The sequence below is a fragment of the Hypanus sabinus genome, chromosome 8 (genome assembly GCF_030144855.1).
Source record: "Hypanus sabinus isolate sHypSab1 chromosome 8, sHypSab1.hap1, whole genome shotgun sequence".
Lineage (NCBI taxonomy): Eukaryota > Metazoa > Chordata > Chondrichthyes > Myliobatiformes > Dasyatidae > Hypanus > Hypanus sabinus.
Genome location: NC_082713.1, coordinates 160,422,546 through 160,440,166, shown reverse-complemented (window position 1 = coordinate 160,440,166; position 17,621 = coordinate 160,422,546). Strand labels below are relative to the sequence as shown.

The window sequence follows — 17,621 nt, the reverse complement described above, 5'->3', positions numbered from 1 at the left end:
ACCAATCAGGAGGGACGGACGATGGGGGTATAACTAGATGTGCCCAGGCATCATCCCTGATGAAGACAGCAGAGTTTGGCATGAGATGTTTGTTAAAATCGATACCTGTACCCAGCTGGAAGCCAGAAAAAAAGTTTACACGTCACATATGCCAGGAAAGCACAGATCCTTTTTCATTATATTGTCTTACAAGAACATGTACCTTGCACCTTATTTCAACCTGTCAATGTATAAGCCATGCCACTCAGAAACTTGTGCTAATATTATTTTGTACCTCTTTGTACTGAATCGAAGCTATATGTGCTGTGTGTGATTATATGTACTGTGTTTTGCACCTTGGCCACAGAGGAATGATGTTTCTATAGCTGTATACATGTGTTTGAATGAATGACGATCATACCTTGGGATGTTATGTTGAAGTTGTATATGGCATTGGTGAAGCCTAATTTGAAGTACTGTATGCAGTTTTGGTCACCTACCTACAGGAAGATGTGAATAAGGTTGAAAGAGTACAGAGAAAATTTACAGAGATGTTGCCAGGTCTGCAGTACTTGAATGATAGGGAAAAATTGAATAAGTTGGGACTTTATTCTTTGGAACATAGAAGATTGAGAGGAGATTTGATAGAGGTATACAAAATTATGAAGGGTATAGATAGGGCAGGCTTTTTCCACTGAGGTTAGGTGGGACTACACTAAAGATCATGGGTTAAGGGTGAAAGGTGAAAAGGTCAAGGGACATGAAGGGAAACTTCTTCACACAGGGGTCATGAGAGTGTGGAATGAGCTGCCAGCACAAGTGGTCCATGCGAGCTCAGTTTCAATGTTTAAGAGAAGTTCAGTTAGGAACATGGATAGTAGGAGCATTGAAGGCTATAGTTGATGGGAGTAGGCAGCTTAATGCCTCAGAATGGACTAGATGGTCCAAAGGGCCTGTCTCTGCACTGTACTTTCCTGATGCTTTTCTATGACTTGAACTGCACTCAAGGTTGGATCCAAAATGTAAAAGATAGAACTTCAGAGATAGTCCCTGACAAAGGAGATATGGCTGTGAAACCATGTTTTGTTCTTCGCCATCAAAATAAAGAAACAAAACAAAGTCCATTGAAGGTGAAGAAGGTAAACGTGACAAATGGAACTTGCATGTGAGCCATTAATTTGGCTTAAGGATCAAGCGCTAAATTCAACAGTAAGAACAAAACAAAAACTCCAGGTGCTGGAAATATAGCATAGGAAAAGGCTGGAAATAATCAGATGGTGGTACCTGATCTTGTGAAAGATTCAGCATACTCTGCATTCTATTTCTATTTTCTGCATTTGCCACTTTCTGTCTTTCCAGTTAGAAAGTTTGGTGCATCGGTGTACAGCAATTAAGCAGGTGCAAAACTGCAGGCCCCAGCTTGCTGAAATGGGACATAACAAGTTTGCTTCAATTTCTTTTAAAGCTTCATATGGGATAATTTTCTACTATATATTGTTAGAAATGTATAGTGATGACCTTATGGGAAATCACCAGAATAAATTAAGTACCTAGGTCACAGAGTGCACAGGCTTATATACTTGACATACAAAGAGCCAAAAACATTAATTGTTTGTTCAAGAGCTTGGCAGAATGGTTTTGAAACCTTCTATAAGTATTGTTGAAGTTTAAAGGCTGTCAGCTGCATGTTATAGTCCAACAATTGACAGCCTTTACACAATTATTTTTCACACCCACCATTACTTACAATCATAGAGGTAGGCTTAGAAATGGACCCTTGAACCCAGCAAGACTTCATCAACAATCTCACAGCAGAATTGAACTCAGATCACTGGAGTTGCCAGACTGCCATTTATCTTTCCTGTAGGGTACTTGGCAGTCTTGATCTAGGGCAGGGGTTCCCAACCTGTGGTCCATGGACCCCTTGCTTAATGGCATTAGTCCATGGCATAAAAAAGGTTGGGACCCCTAGTCTAGGACAAGATTAAATGGCGGCCATAGTTATAGAGGTGGTCATATGGGCCACCAAAGCTTTAAAATTGACCTCACTTCTGTTTCTTCCCAAAACCTAGCAAACGTTTCCATTACAAATGTATCAGCATATTTTCAGTGCATTCAAAAGGATGCAGAAAATATTCAGAAGATTATTAAAAAGGTTTACAGATCCTTGGTTTTATAGATAGAGAAATAGAGTGCATAACTAAGGAAATTCTGCTAAACCTATATAATATGCAGGTCAGGCCTCAGTTGCATTCAGTCAAGAAATATGTTAATACTACGGTTATTTATTATTAATATTATTTTTCCTCTTCTTCTATATTATGTGTCACATTGAACTGCTGCTGTTAAGTTAACAAATTTCATGACACATGCCGGTGATAATAAACCTGATTCTGATAATACTTTGCCAGATATTGACTAAAATCATTAATTTAAGGAAGTTTTTGTTACAAAATGTTTCATTAAGCAAAATTTTCTACATCAGCAAGGATGGGGTGAAACATGTTATGAGTATTACGGTACAGAATTTTCCCCATGGTCACATAATTTATTTTGGTGAAAAATATATTTGTAAGTGGAAGATATCTGCTACACTCACTTTGATTCATTCGTCAATTATCTTTAATTTTTGTTCTCTGATTTCATCATTGTTAGAAGGTAAGAAAAAAAGCATAGACTGTGCCAGAAGGGAAGATCTCTGAAATTTTGTGAGGCTGGGCCAACATTGGACTCAGCATAAAGTTGAATAGGAACATCTCTACAATGTCTGCATCAGAACAATCCAGTGGGATACCACAGATAGTGATAACATTGAGTTGACACTCAGGAAGTTCGAGATGCATTTGGACAGAAGCTTGAAAAATCTTTGCCAGAAAGTTTAATAGAGTGATTACGATATTGTGAAGGTGCCAAAATCTCTGACTTATGCCCACGTAACTTGGTAGCATCACCAGTTGCAACAAGTTGTGAATATACAGTATGTGTCCATCTATACACACCTAAGAGTCTATTTTCCTGGGTCTACTTCTCTGTATCACAGACCTCACTTGATCATTCCACTTGGGATTAGTGCCCATCATTACAGCCAGACCTTCAAAAAAACTAGCCTAGTGTTATAAAATTATCGCTCAATTTAGATTGATCAAGCAGTCTTATTTGAAAAAATAATGAGAAAATAGTGTTTTATATGAGAAATATTTAGGAGGGTTGTTTATAAAATTTATAATCATCCCTCCATACGCATCCTGAGCGTCTGTCATAACAAGCTTTCCCCGTGAATATTCTCTCAGACAATGATAGCATTTCTAAGGATATTTCATGTTGCAATATTACAGCTGTGTTTTGTATACCCGAGCAATGATATTTTATGTATGAAATTACCGTTCAAACTTGTTTTAAATTAACACATTAAAGATTAAATTACTTTAAAAAATAAATATATTATTATAGAAAAGTGACAAAGTCAGTCAATAAAATTGGGACTCACACTTGACAAAATTTCTCATTTGATTAAAAATATTAATAATTCTAAATATTAACATTGTCTGCATGAAACCTATAGTTCAAAGATTCAAAATACATTTATAATCAAAGTATGTGTACAGAATACAATTCTGGGAATCATCTTCCCACAGGCAGACATGAAGCAAAGAAACAGCATGGAACCCGCTTAAGAAAGCCTCAAGAAATAAATGTGAAAAAATAACTTTCTTCCTTTTATATTTGAATCAAATTGTCAGATAGTTTAATGCTATGTGTGACTTTTGTATTCTGACTTATGTTACGTAGTAGGAAACTAACATTTCTAATATGATCTAAGGTCATTTTAGATATTTCATTGGCTGTCAGTGTATAAATACATTTGGAATTTTGCCCAAAAGAAACAACAATTCAAGAATTGAGCAGGCATTCTCTAGTTTGCTTTACTTTAACTTTAAGTAGAACTTGAATCTAATCTCTAGATTTTGACTTTTGACAAATGTTGTTCTGCAGTCTTTGACTTAGCAAAGCTTTATATCATTCTTTTCTTGGTTAACATTGCGATGTTTTGACCATTATGGCAAGATGGAAAGTACCCAAATTGGTTTACATCCAAGAAGCTCAGAAGGTCAATTTGCCTAGTTTATATTTAATAATTACAGGTTGATGTAAAATTTATAACTTCCGTCCCAATACATTAAACTGTCAAATTGATAAATTATGTTGTTTGACATCACTTGCACTTGAGTATAATTCCGTAACAGTGTAATTACATGTGTAATTGTGTTTAAATGTATACTGGTATTCTAAATGTATATTATATAGCAGATTGAAACAATGGGTTACAGTCTTTCTGTTCATATTATTTTTGCCAAGAAATATAGTTGCATTGCACTTTGTCTACAGCAACTTTTATAAATGTACATTGCTGTATTTTCTGAATTGAATATCAATAAATTGGTTCTTTGGTTGATTTGCAATGCATTACATTCTATGGAATGCTCTGCCTCAGATGGCAGTGGAGGCCAATTCTCTGATATGCTCTTAAAGATAGCAGAGTCAAGAGATATGGGAAGAAGGCAGGAACGGGGTACTGATTGTGGATGATCAGCCATGATCACATTGAATGGTGGTGCTGGCTCAAAGGGCTGAATGGCCTACTCCTGCACCTATTGTCTATTGTCTGTTGCATGGGAAATTCAATCAGACCCTCCAAAAATACTAGACACTTTTTTACTAAATTTCCTACATTAGATACAAATAAAATGGGGGTGACATGATAGTGCAGTTGTTAACACAATGGTTTACAGTACCAGCGACCCTGGTTCATTTCCTGCTGCTGCCTGGAAGGAGTTTGTACATTCTCCCCAGAACCACAGGGGTTTCCTCCGGATGCTCCATATTCCACCCACAGTCCAAAGACATACTGGTTAATGGATTAATTGGTCATTGTAAATTGTCCCATGATTAAGCTATGGTATTGCTGGGTGGCACAACTTGAAGGGCCAGAAGAGTCTATTTCGTGCTGTATCTCAGTGAGTGAGTGAGTGAATAAGTGATATCATTCCCTGTGCTTGTTTAAGATATTTCCACAAGAAATTAGTCCATGTGGATATAAAGTTTGTTTTCTGTGGGGTAATCTATAAGTACAGGTGTCAAAATAGTGTGGTAGTGTTGTTGGTAGTGTTTGTTGCTCTCACTTTCACCTTCCACTGCTGGCTAGCAGTCTCACAAAAAGGAGAGCTGAATGTGTGCAACAGTAAGCTTCATGTAGTGCCTCCTCGCTGGTGACACACGGAAACTGAACTCCTTTGAGACTCAGGCTAAACTACAGAGGACGGGGAGGAAGGCTGACCCCTGCACACGTAGTACGCAGGCCCACCAGTGTGTGGACACGCCCTGGTGCTCATGGACCAGATCTCCAATTATGGGTAAATTGCCCCACTGCCTTGTGGGCAGCCTCAGGAGAGACGAAGGCTACTGAAGTAAACCCAGAAAGCAAATCCGGAGTGGAGCCCCTAAGGCGGCTGGACGTCATTGAACATCCTTCTGGCAGCTCCTGGAACCAAGCTGGTGCCAAACGTATTGCTTCATAAGCTTTCCTGTGGTCTGCACTGGTGAGGCCGAAAGCGAGAACTTACTGACTGGGCATCTCAGGATCTCCATATCTCTGGCCCAGGCTTGTGATGATCATCATCGTCACCCACTGTCCTTCAAGACAGATGGATGCCAACCATCTATAAGTACATCTAAGAGTAATGGTATTTATTTAAAAATATGAATTTCTATAGAACTTATGATGTATCAATAACCACATGGGACTAACTGACAGTCAAGATATATTTCATGGGACTTGGAAATTTCAAATGCAGGAATGACTTCTTTCCTTGAATCACTCTTCAATAGGCTTCTTTGCCATTCACTATACTACTTGCCACCTGCTGAGAATGCTTCCCTTTAACGTTCGAGCATTATGCAATGTTCATGTGTCATGCAAGTGAAATCAAAGTGATTTTTGTCATTTGCAGAACCTGGGACCTGCTAATTCAAGTTTGACAGAAATTTTCACAAGATCACAAGACAAAGGAGCAGAGGTAGGCCATTCGGCCCATCGAGTCTGCTCTGCTACTCCACTGTGAGCTAAACTATTCTCCCATCTAATTCCAATTTCCAGCTTTTTCCCCATATCCCTTGATACCCTGACTAATTAAATACCTGTCAATCTCCTCCTTAAACACCCTCAGTGATCAGGCCTCCACAGCTGTATGTGGCAACAAATTCCATAAATCTATGACCCTCTGGCTAAAAAAAAGTCTCCTCATCTCTGTTTTAAATGGGTACCCTCTAATTCTAAGACTGTGGCCTCTTGTCCTGGACTCACCCACCAAGGGAAACAGCCTTTCCACTTCTACTCTGTCCAACCCTTTCAACATTTGAAATCTTTCTATGAGATCCCCTCTCATTCTTCTATACTCTAATGAATACAGTCCAAGAGCCGACACACGCTCCTCATATGCTAACCCGCATTCCAGGAATCATCCTCATAAATCTTCTCTGAACTCTCTCCAACATCAGTACATCCCTTCTAAGATAGGGGGCCCAAAACTGCACACAGTATTCCAAATGATGTCTCACCAGTGCCAAGAACCCATGTCTGATTGACATTTGGCCATTAAAGCCAATTCATTCCAGTTTATCCTTTAAAATACAATGCCTGCCCTCAACTTTCCTTGGTTCATTTATTGCACATATTTATTGATGCCATTGCTAAATTTAATTTTTTTCTCTTTTATACTCAAGTGATAAATTGCTTTCAACATTGGAATGCAACATATATTAATTCAACTAGTCATTTTGCTATCGTTGATACATGTTCAATGTCATAAGACCATAAGATATTTGAGCAGAATTAGGCCATTCAGTCCATCAAGTCTGCACCATCCCATCATGGCTGAAGAATTGTTCATGTAAACTCCATTTTCCTGTCTTCTTCCAATAATCTTTGACACCCTTACTAATCAAGAACCTATCAACATCCCCTTTAAATATACCAAAGTCATGTTCAAACTATCTTGTTAACTCTTTTTAAAATAAGTTAAAGTTGTTGTTTCTTGAACCATCTGGAAGATGTTGCCCTTAGTGGCATTGTCGGCTATCTTGGTTTCAATCCAACAAATGTTGAAAATAAATTTAGTTATCAATAGATGTTCTGAAGTCACATTCATTTATTGCAATTTTCCATTTTATTATTTGTTGCTTAAATATGAGTTTATCAAGTAATACTACACTGTAATTTACAATTCATAATGCTAGCAATTCACAAACAATAGGGTTTATTAAAGGTAAACTGCCTGGCCTGGCACAAACAATCAGAAATCTATGTCATATGCTCAAAGCAAAGATAGTAATGCATGTATCACTATTTTAACATACATTTGTAATACAAATCAATGATTATTACATACTCAAAACATTAATAGGTATAAAGTATCATTCATGAAATATCTAAAATTGGTTAATACAAATTTTATTTGATTATGCATACATCACTGTCACAGCTGAAAAGTTACCTTAAAATAATTATTTCATTCTATAGTTAATTTACAAAAGTTAATTGTAAAGCACCTAACATAACAACTTGTTGATTTGTATTTAAATTTTTGAAAAGTGGACTTGAATGTTGATTGGCCTAGAAACTTGCTTGCCTTGAAATGCTACTTCTAAAAAAAACTAGTAGTCCTATGCACCCCATCAATGGGCATTGGGTCTTTTTTAGAGAACGAAAGCTGCACATGTCTGTCTGTTGCACATTGGCTGCTCAATGGTGAAAGCCTCTTTCGCTTGCAGGTGTTATAATGCCTCCTGATCGGCTTTCATTAATACCTTCTGTTACGTCATGTTGAGCATAGTTCTAGAAAGACAACCACCAATTTCTAGGCCATTCTCCAATCACATGTTTGACCCATACTTTAAGCAGTTTAATTCCATCGACAGGAACAATCTGTCGGCTCTTGAAATGTGAAGTTAATCCAAGTGGCATTTCCCACACAATAAAGAGGCACGGTCTGGTCTATGAGGTCAACTTCCCGACAGCACTTGCAGAATTTGGCATAGCTGTTGATATTAGTGTTGAATATCATGGCGGATGGGCACCTGCCATCACAGGAAGCCACAAGGACCTGGAAAGAATTAACCATCAAGAATTATAATATACAACTTTCAGGAGAGATTTATCAAGCAATAAAGGTAAGTAGTATACTTTTATTTTCAAATACTCTACATTATTTTCCTGAAAGAAGATAAGGTTTATTATACTTTAAAACTTATTCATTACATTCTCTGGTGTGTGAATGAGTTAAACAATCATTAATGAGAATTAGATTAGTTTAGCTGGCAACCACTAGACAAAACACTCTTTCAGAACCTTTGGCAAGGAAGTTTGCACGCTAATCCTCTGCATTATAATGCAATTTTTTATTAAAAGCAGTAATTCGCAAGATGTGGGTTTATGGAATAGAATAAAAAATAAAGCTAGGATTTTACATACAGCGCCAGTGGTACGACAGTCATCTTTTCTTATGATCATTTTGACATCTAATTTCCGACAAGGCCTTACATCTTCTTTGCCTAGTAGCAAATGAGCACATTAAACCTTCTGAAATGTCAGCACAGAGTCTTTATACAAAACTTTATTCCCAATTGTTTTATGAATATTCATGGTACTGATCAACCCAATCATGAACATATTTATTACAATATATCGATTTAAATAGTAGTCATTGAGTCAGATTTCAATTGAATATTTAAAAATATTTGTGTAAAAGAGGTATATTTCCCAGAAGTATAACTGCTCCAATATTATAATACACTATTATTTACTGTACTTCCATTAATTCTTAGGGTGTTTAAATTATTGATAAAATAATGATTTTCTAGTCTGGCCAATTAGCTTATAGAATGAAAGTTGCATATGCAAAAATCAATATAAAATTATAACATTATAAGATTTCAATTTTTTTTTTACAAACTTTACAAGTAATTAATTCCAAAGGAATTTATGTGACAGCCGAAGATGCAGCAAGATGTTCCATAAATCCAAACATTTATTGACATTCTTTGGAAGAGATTATGTGGCCATCAAACTTTACAACTCCTCCCTCGGAGTGTCAGACACCCTGAGCCAATAGGCTGGTCCTGGACTTATTTCCACTTGGGATGATTAACTTATTATTTAATTATTTATGGTTTTATATTGCTATATTTCTTCACTATTCTTGGTGCGGCTGTAATGAAACCCAATTTCCCTCAGGATCAATAAAGTATGTCTGTCTGTCTGAAAAACAACTGACAAAAACAAATACTGGGGATAATTAGCAGCATCTGTGAACGGAACAGCAGATTTTACATTTCAGACCATTGACCAATTTCAGATTGTTGTTCTGGCAACTGGGTTATTAACCCAAATTTTGAACTTGATTTTTCACTCTCTGCAGATGTGGTCTCATCTTCACTGCATCTCAACCACTCTATTTTATTAAAGATTTCTCAAAATCTATAGAATTTTATTTTACAATTCACAAACTCCAAGCAAGCATTTAACATTGTTAACAGTTTGTTTCAGTTTTTAACTAGTTCATGTTATTTTAGAAGAGCAACCCGAGCAGCTCCTCACACTGATGAGGCGTTCAACTAGATTATGCCGATCAGCCCCAGCACCATGTTCCACAACAGTTACTGCCGTTACTTAAAGGTCAGTTATAGTTTTGAATTTTTCTATTGATTATAATCAGCTTTTTGGAGAAGAGCATTCCATATTTCCCATTTCATTTGTAAGGTGTGTTTCCAAACATAACTCCTGAATGTCTTGCTCTAATATTACAAGAGTCCTATTGCTCTGGCCTCCCAAGTAGAAAATAGTTTCTGTCTACCCTAGATACTTCTTTTTTATCTTCTACTCTAACTCCTTTAAGACCTCTATGAGTTTACCCTTAACGTTATCTGCTAAAGCAAATACAATACTGGTTCATGAAGGTAGTTCTGATAATTAAGCCCCTTCAACCACAATATTATACTGTGCTCCTCCAAAGTGTGTATCTTTTCTGAGATATGGTTCCTTGGAGTCAATACAGCCCTCTAAATAACATCCAATCAGAGATGCATTTCACTGCAGCTCAAAATCTATTCATTTGTATTTTAGCCCCTTTGGGAAAATAGCCAACATTGCACTAAATTTATTTTTCGTACTTGTGTGCCTGAGTTTACTAATGTGCACACAGGTCCAGCTACATTATTTTGGTCCTTCAGCTTTTGTAAACTTTTGCCACTTGGAAAATATTTAACTTTGTTCCTTTGGATCCAGACTTGATAATTCTACCCTAAGCACTCTCAGACACAGTCCTAGAATCACACAAAATATATCAATATGGGTACTAATATGGCCAGGCAGCATCTATAAAGAGAAGCACTGTCAATGTTTCGGGCCAAGACCCTTCGTCCTGACGAAACGTCAACAGTGCTTCTCCTTATAGATGCTGCCTGGCCTGCTGAGTTCCACCAAAATTTTGAGTGTGTTGTTTGAGTTTCCAGCATCTGCAGATTTCCTCGTGGGTACCAATATTGTCCATTCATCTTCTGGCAGACAAGCAGTCACATGGTACAACATTAGCATAGCTGTTGACCTATCTTGTTAATCAAATTCTGTCAGTCTTTTCACAACAGACCAGTCAGGGGGATAATAAAATGCCTGTGAATGAATTCTTTAGAAACGATGGGTTAAATATCACCTGTTTCTTCCATGCATGCAAATTTTATCATTCAGCTTGTGTCATGGTTACTCATGTACTTTCTGAAAGTTCACCAACATTTGCTTCTCTTGTTAGCCTGTTATACAGACTCACTGCTCGCTGAATTAGTGTCCTAAAAATAATCTCAAATTTTCTTTAAAGATTTGATGCTAGGTGAGACAAGAAGACAGCATCTCAAAGTCCAACTGTATATCCCCATCGTAAGAGGTGGAAATGGGTAAGACTGGCCAACAGGGCTCTGGTGAAGCTATATCAGCCAATCCCTGTACAGTGGATGCAATGGATTGAGAAGCTTAGATGAACTAAAATCATCGACTTCAGAGGACAATGAAGACGGGAGGTCATCAATGGTCTAAGCTCCACTGGGAACTAAGGGCTGAGGTTAGTAAGTAGGAGATATAAAGAAGGGGTGGGGGGGGGGGAGGTAGAGAGAATTGTAAAACTTTGCGTTCATTTTACTTGTGTGATGGGAGTGATGATGTAAAGATTCACTTTAGTGTTTCTCCAGCTACATGTTCCTACACATGCTCGCATATGCCGTGATGAGCATTGATTTGGTATGAGTTGTAAAAGGGACGATTAAATAATGATGAATAATTTGAACAATGAAAATATTAATGGTGAAAATTTTATTCCTAGTGTTCTCCGTTGTAAGAATTTCTGTGACAGAACATAGAAAAAATATTGAGGAGAGTGCATGCCCGTAATATGCTTGCTGAATTTTCCACCCTTCAATTTAAATGCATTGAAAATCTGTCAGGCTGCAGTACAGGAATGCATTGGCCTCCTTCCAGCACTATGTGTTGTATCTATGCTGAAATGTACTGGCTGCAAATGTTGTGAGAACAAATCTGTTTTACTTGCAATCCACAATGCTCCCACACACAATCACAGTTTTGATAAAGTGCCACATAATTGATTCATGACAAAGGCATGTGGAACCAGATTTCAGGAAACAGAGAATAGGAGGAATTATCTTTCTCTGACCAGAGGGATTTGATAACAAGGTAAAGGGAATTCATAAACACAAGAGATTCTCTGGATGCCGGAAATCCGAAGCAACGCACACAAAATACAGGAGGAACTCAGCAGGAAAGTGGCATCTTTGGGCCGAGACCCTCCGTCAGGACTGGAAAGGAAGGGGGAAGATACCAGAATAAAAAGAGTGGTGGGGGGAGTGGAAGGAGGACTAGCTAGAAGGTGATAGGTGAAGCCGAGAGGGGGTGGGAAAGGTAAAGGGTTGGAGGAAAAAAGGAATCTGACAGGAGAGGAGAGTGGACCATGGGAGAAAGGGAAGAAGGAGAGGCACCAGGGGGAGGTGGTATGCAGGTGAGGAGAAGCTGCAAGAGGCCAGAGTGGGGAATAGAAGATGAGGGAAGAGGGCAGGAATAATCAATGTTCATGCCATCAGCTTGGAAGCTACCCAAATGGAATATGAAATGTTGCTCCTCCACCCTAAGAGTAGCCTCACCAGGGCATAGGAGGAGGCCATGAACCGACATGCCAGAAAGGGAATGGGGTTAGGAATCAAAATGCTTGGCCACTGGGAAATTCCACTTTCAGCAGATGGAGCAGAGTTGCTCGACAAAGCAGTTGCCAGTTTGCATCGGGAGCCATCAATGTAAAGCAGGCCACTTCGGGAGAACTGGATACAACAGATTTGCAGGTGAAGTGTTGCCCACTGTTCCCTCGAGGCTGCACGGGTGCGCGGTTGCGCAGTAACTGAACTGCACCCACTCACGTCGCCTTTGATGGCAGGCAGCTGTAAATAATTTTATTATAATGAATCGCACAGATTCCAGGTCATGTGATAAGTGTCCTGCTCAGAGCAATGATTAGTCTGCACAGCTGTAAAAAAAATTAGAGGAAATGTCAGTGTTGCCTTACCTGGAAGGACTTTTGGGAGCCCTGAGTGGAGTTAAGAGAGGAAGAGAGGAGGTGAATGGGCAGGTGTAGCATTTCTGTCACCTGCAGGGAGAAGTGCCAGGATGTAAATTAGGTGGGGGGGGGGGATGATTGGACAAGGGAATCATGAAAGGAGAGATCCCTGTGGAATCAGAGAGTGGGGTGGGGGCGGGTCTTTAAGATGTGTTTGGTGATAGGATCCCACTAAAGATGGTGGAACATGCAGAGAATGATGTGTTTGGTGGGGATGGTAGGTGAGACAAGAGGAAATCTACTCCTGTTAACATGGACTGTATATACATTTCCAAAGATGCTGCCTGACCTGCTGAGTTCCTTCAGCATTTTGTGTGTGTTTCAAAAGGATATATAATAGTTGGAGGAGCCATAAGTGTATTGTAAAAGCTGAAATGTTTTGGGGTGAATAGTCTTGTCTGTTGTCCATAGTATATGCATATGAATCAGTACCAGATGATTTTTTTGTTCACCAAATACTTAAATGATTTGATCTCAGAATTTAAAGACATGTCTTGAAATATTTGCATGGCACTGAACTGTACAGTCGCACGATACGAGTAGAATAAAAATAAAGGCAATCCATGAGACAGTTTATTCTGGGTAAAATGCATAGAATACAGAAGAGGTGGAGGATATGTGAATTTAATTTCTCTAATTCTGTAATATTGCAGTCTCCAAAAGGGAATTAGATAAATATGCTGTAAGAACGATTTGGAAGACCACGGAGAAAGAGGTGGTGGGCGGAATTAGAGAGCCAGTGTGCGTATAATGGGCTGAATGGTTCTCTTCCATCTCTCCTGTTTGATATTACTTGGTACTCAGACTGCAGTCCCTGTCCAATTGACAAAGCATCACTTGAAATACTGGAGAATGGGTGAATATAATCCACAAGAGATAATTAGAATGTTTTATTGGGATTGTAAAGACTAGTAGAGGCAATTCGGGATGTATGACTGCATCTGCAAAGTAGCTTCCATGTAGTTCCATACAACATAAAGCTTACTCTGTGCTTGTTGTAAACAACACCCAAACCATACAACTCACAGAAAATAAACTTAAAAAACATTTTGCTATTGATAAAATACCAAAATTATAGAGAAAGCACATAATGGGAATAGTACCTGTGTCACAGTTAGTCCTACCAGTTGGGACTACTGGACTAATGGTAAAAGGTAATAAACCCAGTCCAGAACCTGGCAGAATTATCAATATCAGTTTAACATCAAATGACAGCAGAAATTACAATTAAATCTTATATATCTGGCATGCATTAACTCAAGCTGTTGTGAATAAAAAGGTGTCACTGCCAAAAAGGAACGCATATGAACAGAAGCTGGTGATGAAGTTGAAAGGCCATTCAACTGCACATGCTTTTAGTCTGTGATGGCATGTTTATAAATCAAAATAACACCAAAGAATCACGTGTAAGCGGGTGATTTGTGGATTTAGGTGCATTCCCTGCAGCCACATCAGTTTAAACAATATGCAAAATTCTGAAGTATAACAGTTTTCATACTCTCATGAACTAGATCCTTTGGAAAGCTCTCTGCTGGAATATAAGCGTGTATAGTTCATGAAGCATACTGAAGATTCAAAATAAATTGGCCCGTACACTGTAACCTATTGATAGCATCTCTTTGTCCTATATTTCCCAACAGCCTACAACAAATATTTAACTCTCATAGAATTATGATTTTCTTTGAGTAATGTAGCACTAACTAATACTACCACTAGCAATTGTTTAATGTAATGTGGCACAACAATATCAGGATCAACAAAATACTCAAGCAGGCCACCTAAATTTTAGTATTTCATGACTACCCTCAAGTTCACTCTCAGTACCAAATGCAAAGGAACTTGTGTATCAGTCCCACTTAAACTTGTCAAAACTCTCATGTAACAATAATCCTCAGAAAAACTAGGTGTCGATTCAAATTCCGCCTCTTCCATCCCAGAGTTCTAGGATACTGATCCCAAAGTAATTTGACAGATTATCAAACATGTTTGCAGCATAACTGTCAACTTGTAATCATTCCAGCTATTAGAATTCTGGAAAATATTTATTTGCAGAACTAGTAAATGGGCTAATATTACTAGTTTGCAAGCCCTTCCTTTTATCATTGGATCTTTTAGCATTGGACGTCACAATTAAAATGGAGCAACAGAGAGGTTAGTATATCACCACATGGAAATGAAAGTGGTGCTACCCACTAAATTAAAAGATATTGTCATCGAGAAAAGTTGAAAGAAAAGGTCAACTAGAAAAATGAAAGCTGACAGAAAATACGGTAGCAAAATTAAAGACAGACATGTGTAAAACAAGGAACCAAATATTAGGAGGAGAAAGTCAAGAATTTCATTGTTCTATTTCCCATCTATCAAAGCTCTGTACTACATTTATTGTCCAGAACATAATTAAGATTTTTTAAGCCTATAGATAAAACACAAGAACTTGAATCTTTAACATTATCTTTCAGAATTATGCCAAGAGTTTGGGGAGAAATTTATCTTTGGTCACTGGCAATAACCAAAGAGTTGACTGATACGTTCTCATTGAAAGCAATGGTTAAAACACAACAGAACTGGCTACAAGTATCCTCACAAGCATTTGGTGCCTGGCATCCAGAGATGAATTTCTCCTCCTCTTTTTCCAAATGGAATTGATTCATAATTGCTCCTTTCCTTATCAATAATACATAACATTCCCAAACTGCCCTTTGAAAGAGGATTAGAATAAGCAATCCCACTTTTCTTTATATAACAGTTATACTCCAGAATAAATTTGAGATTCACCACATCAGCAGCCTGCATTTATGAAACAGCAGCCCCAATAAGCAGTGCAACAAATAATTCAAAACTGTTGCTTATCATTTTACAGGCTGATTTTAATTTCTACAAGCTTCTGTCACTCCATTTTCCCAGCAATTCAGGATTGAACCACAGCTCTCCAAAATCAAAGCCCAACAAGCATAATATGCAGCCTTGTTCACTTACAAGTCCAGCAGCAACCATCCATGTAAAGCTTTGCAATTCCCCCTTTCTGTATAAAAGGAAAAACAAACAGTACACATAATAAGAAACAGAGGACATTTTACTAATTTTCATTACAGAACAAGAGAACTCTTGACTAAGCTTTTCATGTAAGTTTCTTTGACATGTGTTCTGTTCCCAAACCCTGTTTTCTGTGGGCATAATAATTTCTGGAGCTGAATGCTGAAACACATACCACTAGGCTTAAGGGCAGTTTTTCTCCTGCTGTAATAAGACCATTAAATAGTTTCCCAGTGAAATAAGTTGGACTCCTGACCTCACAATTTATGTTCAAGGGCAAAGTAAATTTATCATCAAACTGCATCGCGTACTGCACAGAAGTCTTAGCCTTAGGCACCAATATAGCCAAGGTGCCTGAACCTCTTGCACAATTCTGTAGTAATTTTGTGTATTGCACTGTACTGCTGCTGCAAATAAAACTAATTTTCTGACCCATGTGAGTGATGATAAACCTGATTCTGTTACAGGTCTCTGTTGTGGACTGAGAGCGTACTCACTGGAATTCAGAAGAATGAGGAGGGAATCTCATTGAAAACTATGGAATGGTGAAAGGCCTCGATTGAGCGGATGTGGGGAGGATGTTTCCTGTGGTGAGGGAGTATAAGGCCAGAGGACACAGCCTCAGAATAGAGGGTTGTCCTTTTAGAATTGAGATGAAGAGGAATTTCTTCAGCCAGAGAGTTGTGAATCAGTGGAATTTGTTGTAGTAGGCAGCTGTGGAGGCCATGCCACTGGGTATATTTAAGGCAGAGGTTGATAAATTCTTGATTAGCCAGGGCATGAAAGTATATGGGGAGAAGGCAGGAGATTGAGGCTGAGAAGGAAAATGGATCAGCCTTAATGAAATGGTGGAGCAGACTCAATGGGCCAAATGGCCTGATTCTGCTCCTATATCTTATGGTCTTAAGAGTGGGAAGGGGGCAGCATGTCCCACATTGCTCCTGCAGCATACCGCCCTCACCATTCCCACTATCCTTTGCCCCAGCCAGATTTACAAACTCACTCTCTGCCCCATGTTGACAAATACAGTACCGTGCAAAAGTCTTAGGCACCCTAGCTATACATATGTGCTCAAGACTGTTGCAGAGTACTGTGTATGACCCTATATGCTAACCTGAGATTCATTTTCTTGCAGGCATTCACAGTAGAACGAAATACAATGGAATCAGTGAAAACTACATCCAAAAAGTGACCAACAATCAATGTGTAAAAGACAAACTGCAAATGCAATATATAACAGTAAATAAATAATATTGAGAACATGAGTTGCAGAGTCCCCAAAAGTGAGTCTAACGGTTGTGGGATCAGCTCAGTGATGAGGCAAGTGAAGTTATCCATGTTGGTTCAGGCGCCCAACGGTTGAAGGGTAATAACTGTTTGTGAGCCTGGTGGTGTGGGATCTACCTTGTTATAATTAAACAATCTGCCTTGTTACGATTGCAGGTAAATGAGAAGCACATCAGACTAGCTGTTATACTTTATTCTGCAATGTTATTGTTTTGCCTTGTTCTATCTCAAGGCGTTCTGTGATGATCTGATCTGTATCAACAGTATACAAGACAAGCAGTTCACTATATCTCAGTGCATGCAACAGTAATAAACCAATCCCACTGAACTAATTCCAATTAGAGCATTTAGAAGCTCCTCACAAATAAAAACAACTTTAATTGACAAAAGAGAGACTGCTGATGCTGAGACATCAGGAACAGCACACAAAATGCTGGAGGAACTCAGCAGGTCTGGCAGCAACAATGGTAGGAAATGAACAGTTGATGTTTTGGGCTGAGACCCTTCATCTGCCAAGTTTCTCCAGCATCTTGTGTGTGTTACCTTAATTGACAAGGCTTTGTTAAAGTATTAGTTTATTTACATTCTTGAAATGGGACT

The 17,621-nt window shown here is 38.4% G+C and overlaps 1 protein-coding gene across 1 annotated transcript in view; it reads right to left on the bottom strand.

The window, feature by feature from the left end:
• Nucleotides 1-7,179: 7,179 nt before the first annotated feature.
• Nucleotides 7,180-17,621, bottom strand: part of otogl (otogelin-like) — a 164,528-nt gene continuing 154,086 nt past the window's right edge. Inside the window, exons 56-59 of the mRNA XM_059976457.1 lie at nucleotides 15,678-15,723; nucleotides 13,805-13,876; nucleotides 8,507-8,586; nucleotides 7,180-8,138 (exon numbers count right to left, since the gene is read on the bottom strand). Of these exons, the coding sequence (XP_059832440.1) occupies nucleotides 7,938-8,138; nucleotides 8,507-8,586; nucleotides 13,805-13,876; nucleotides 15,678-15,723 (399 nt within the window). The 3' untranslated portion in view covers nucleotides 7,180-7,937. The remainder of the gene's footprint in view (nucleotides 8,139-8,506; nucleotides 8,587-13,804; nucleotides 13,877-15,677; nucleotides 15,724-17,621) is intronic.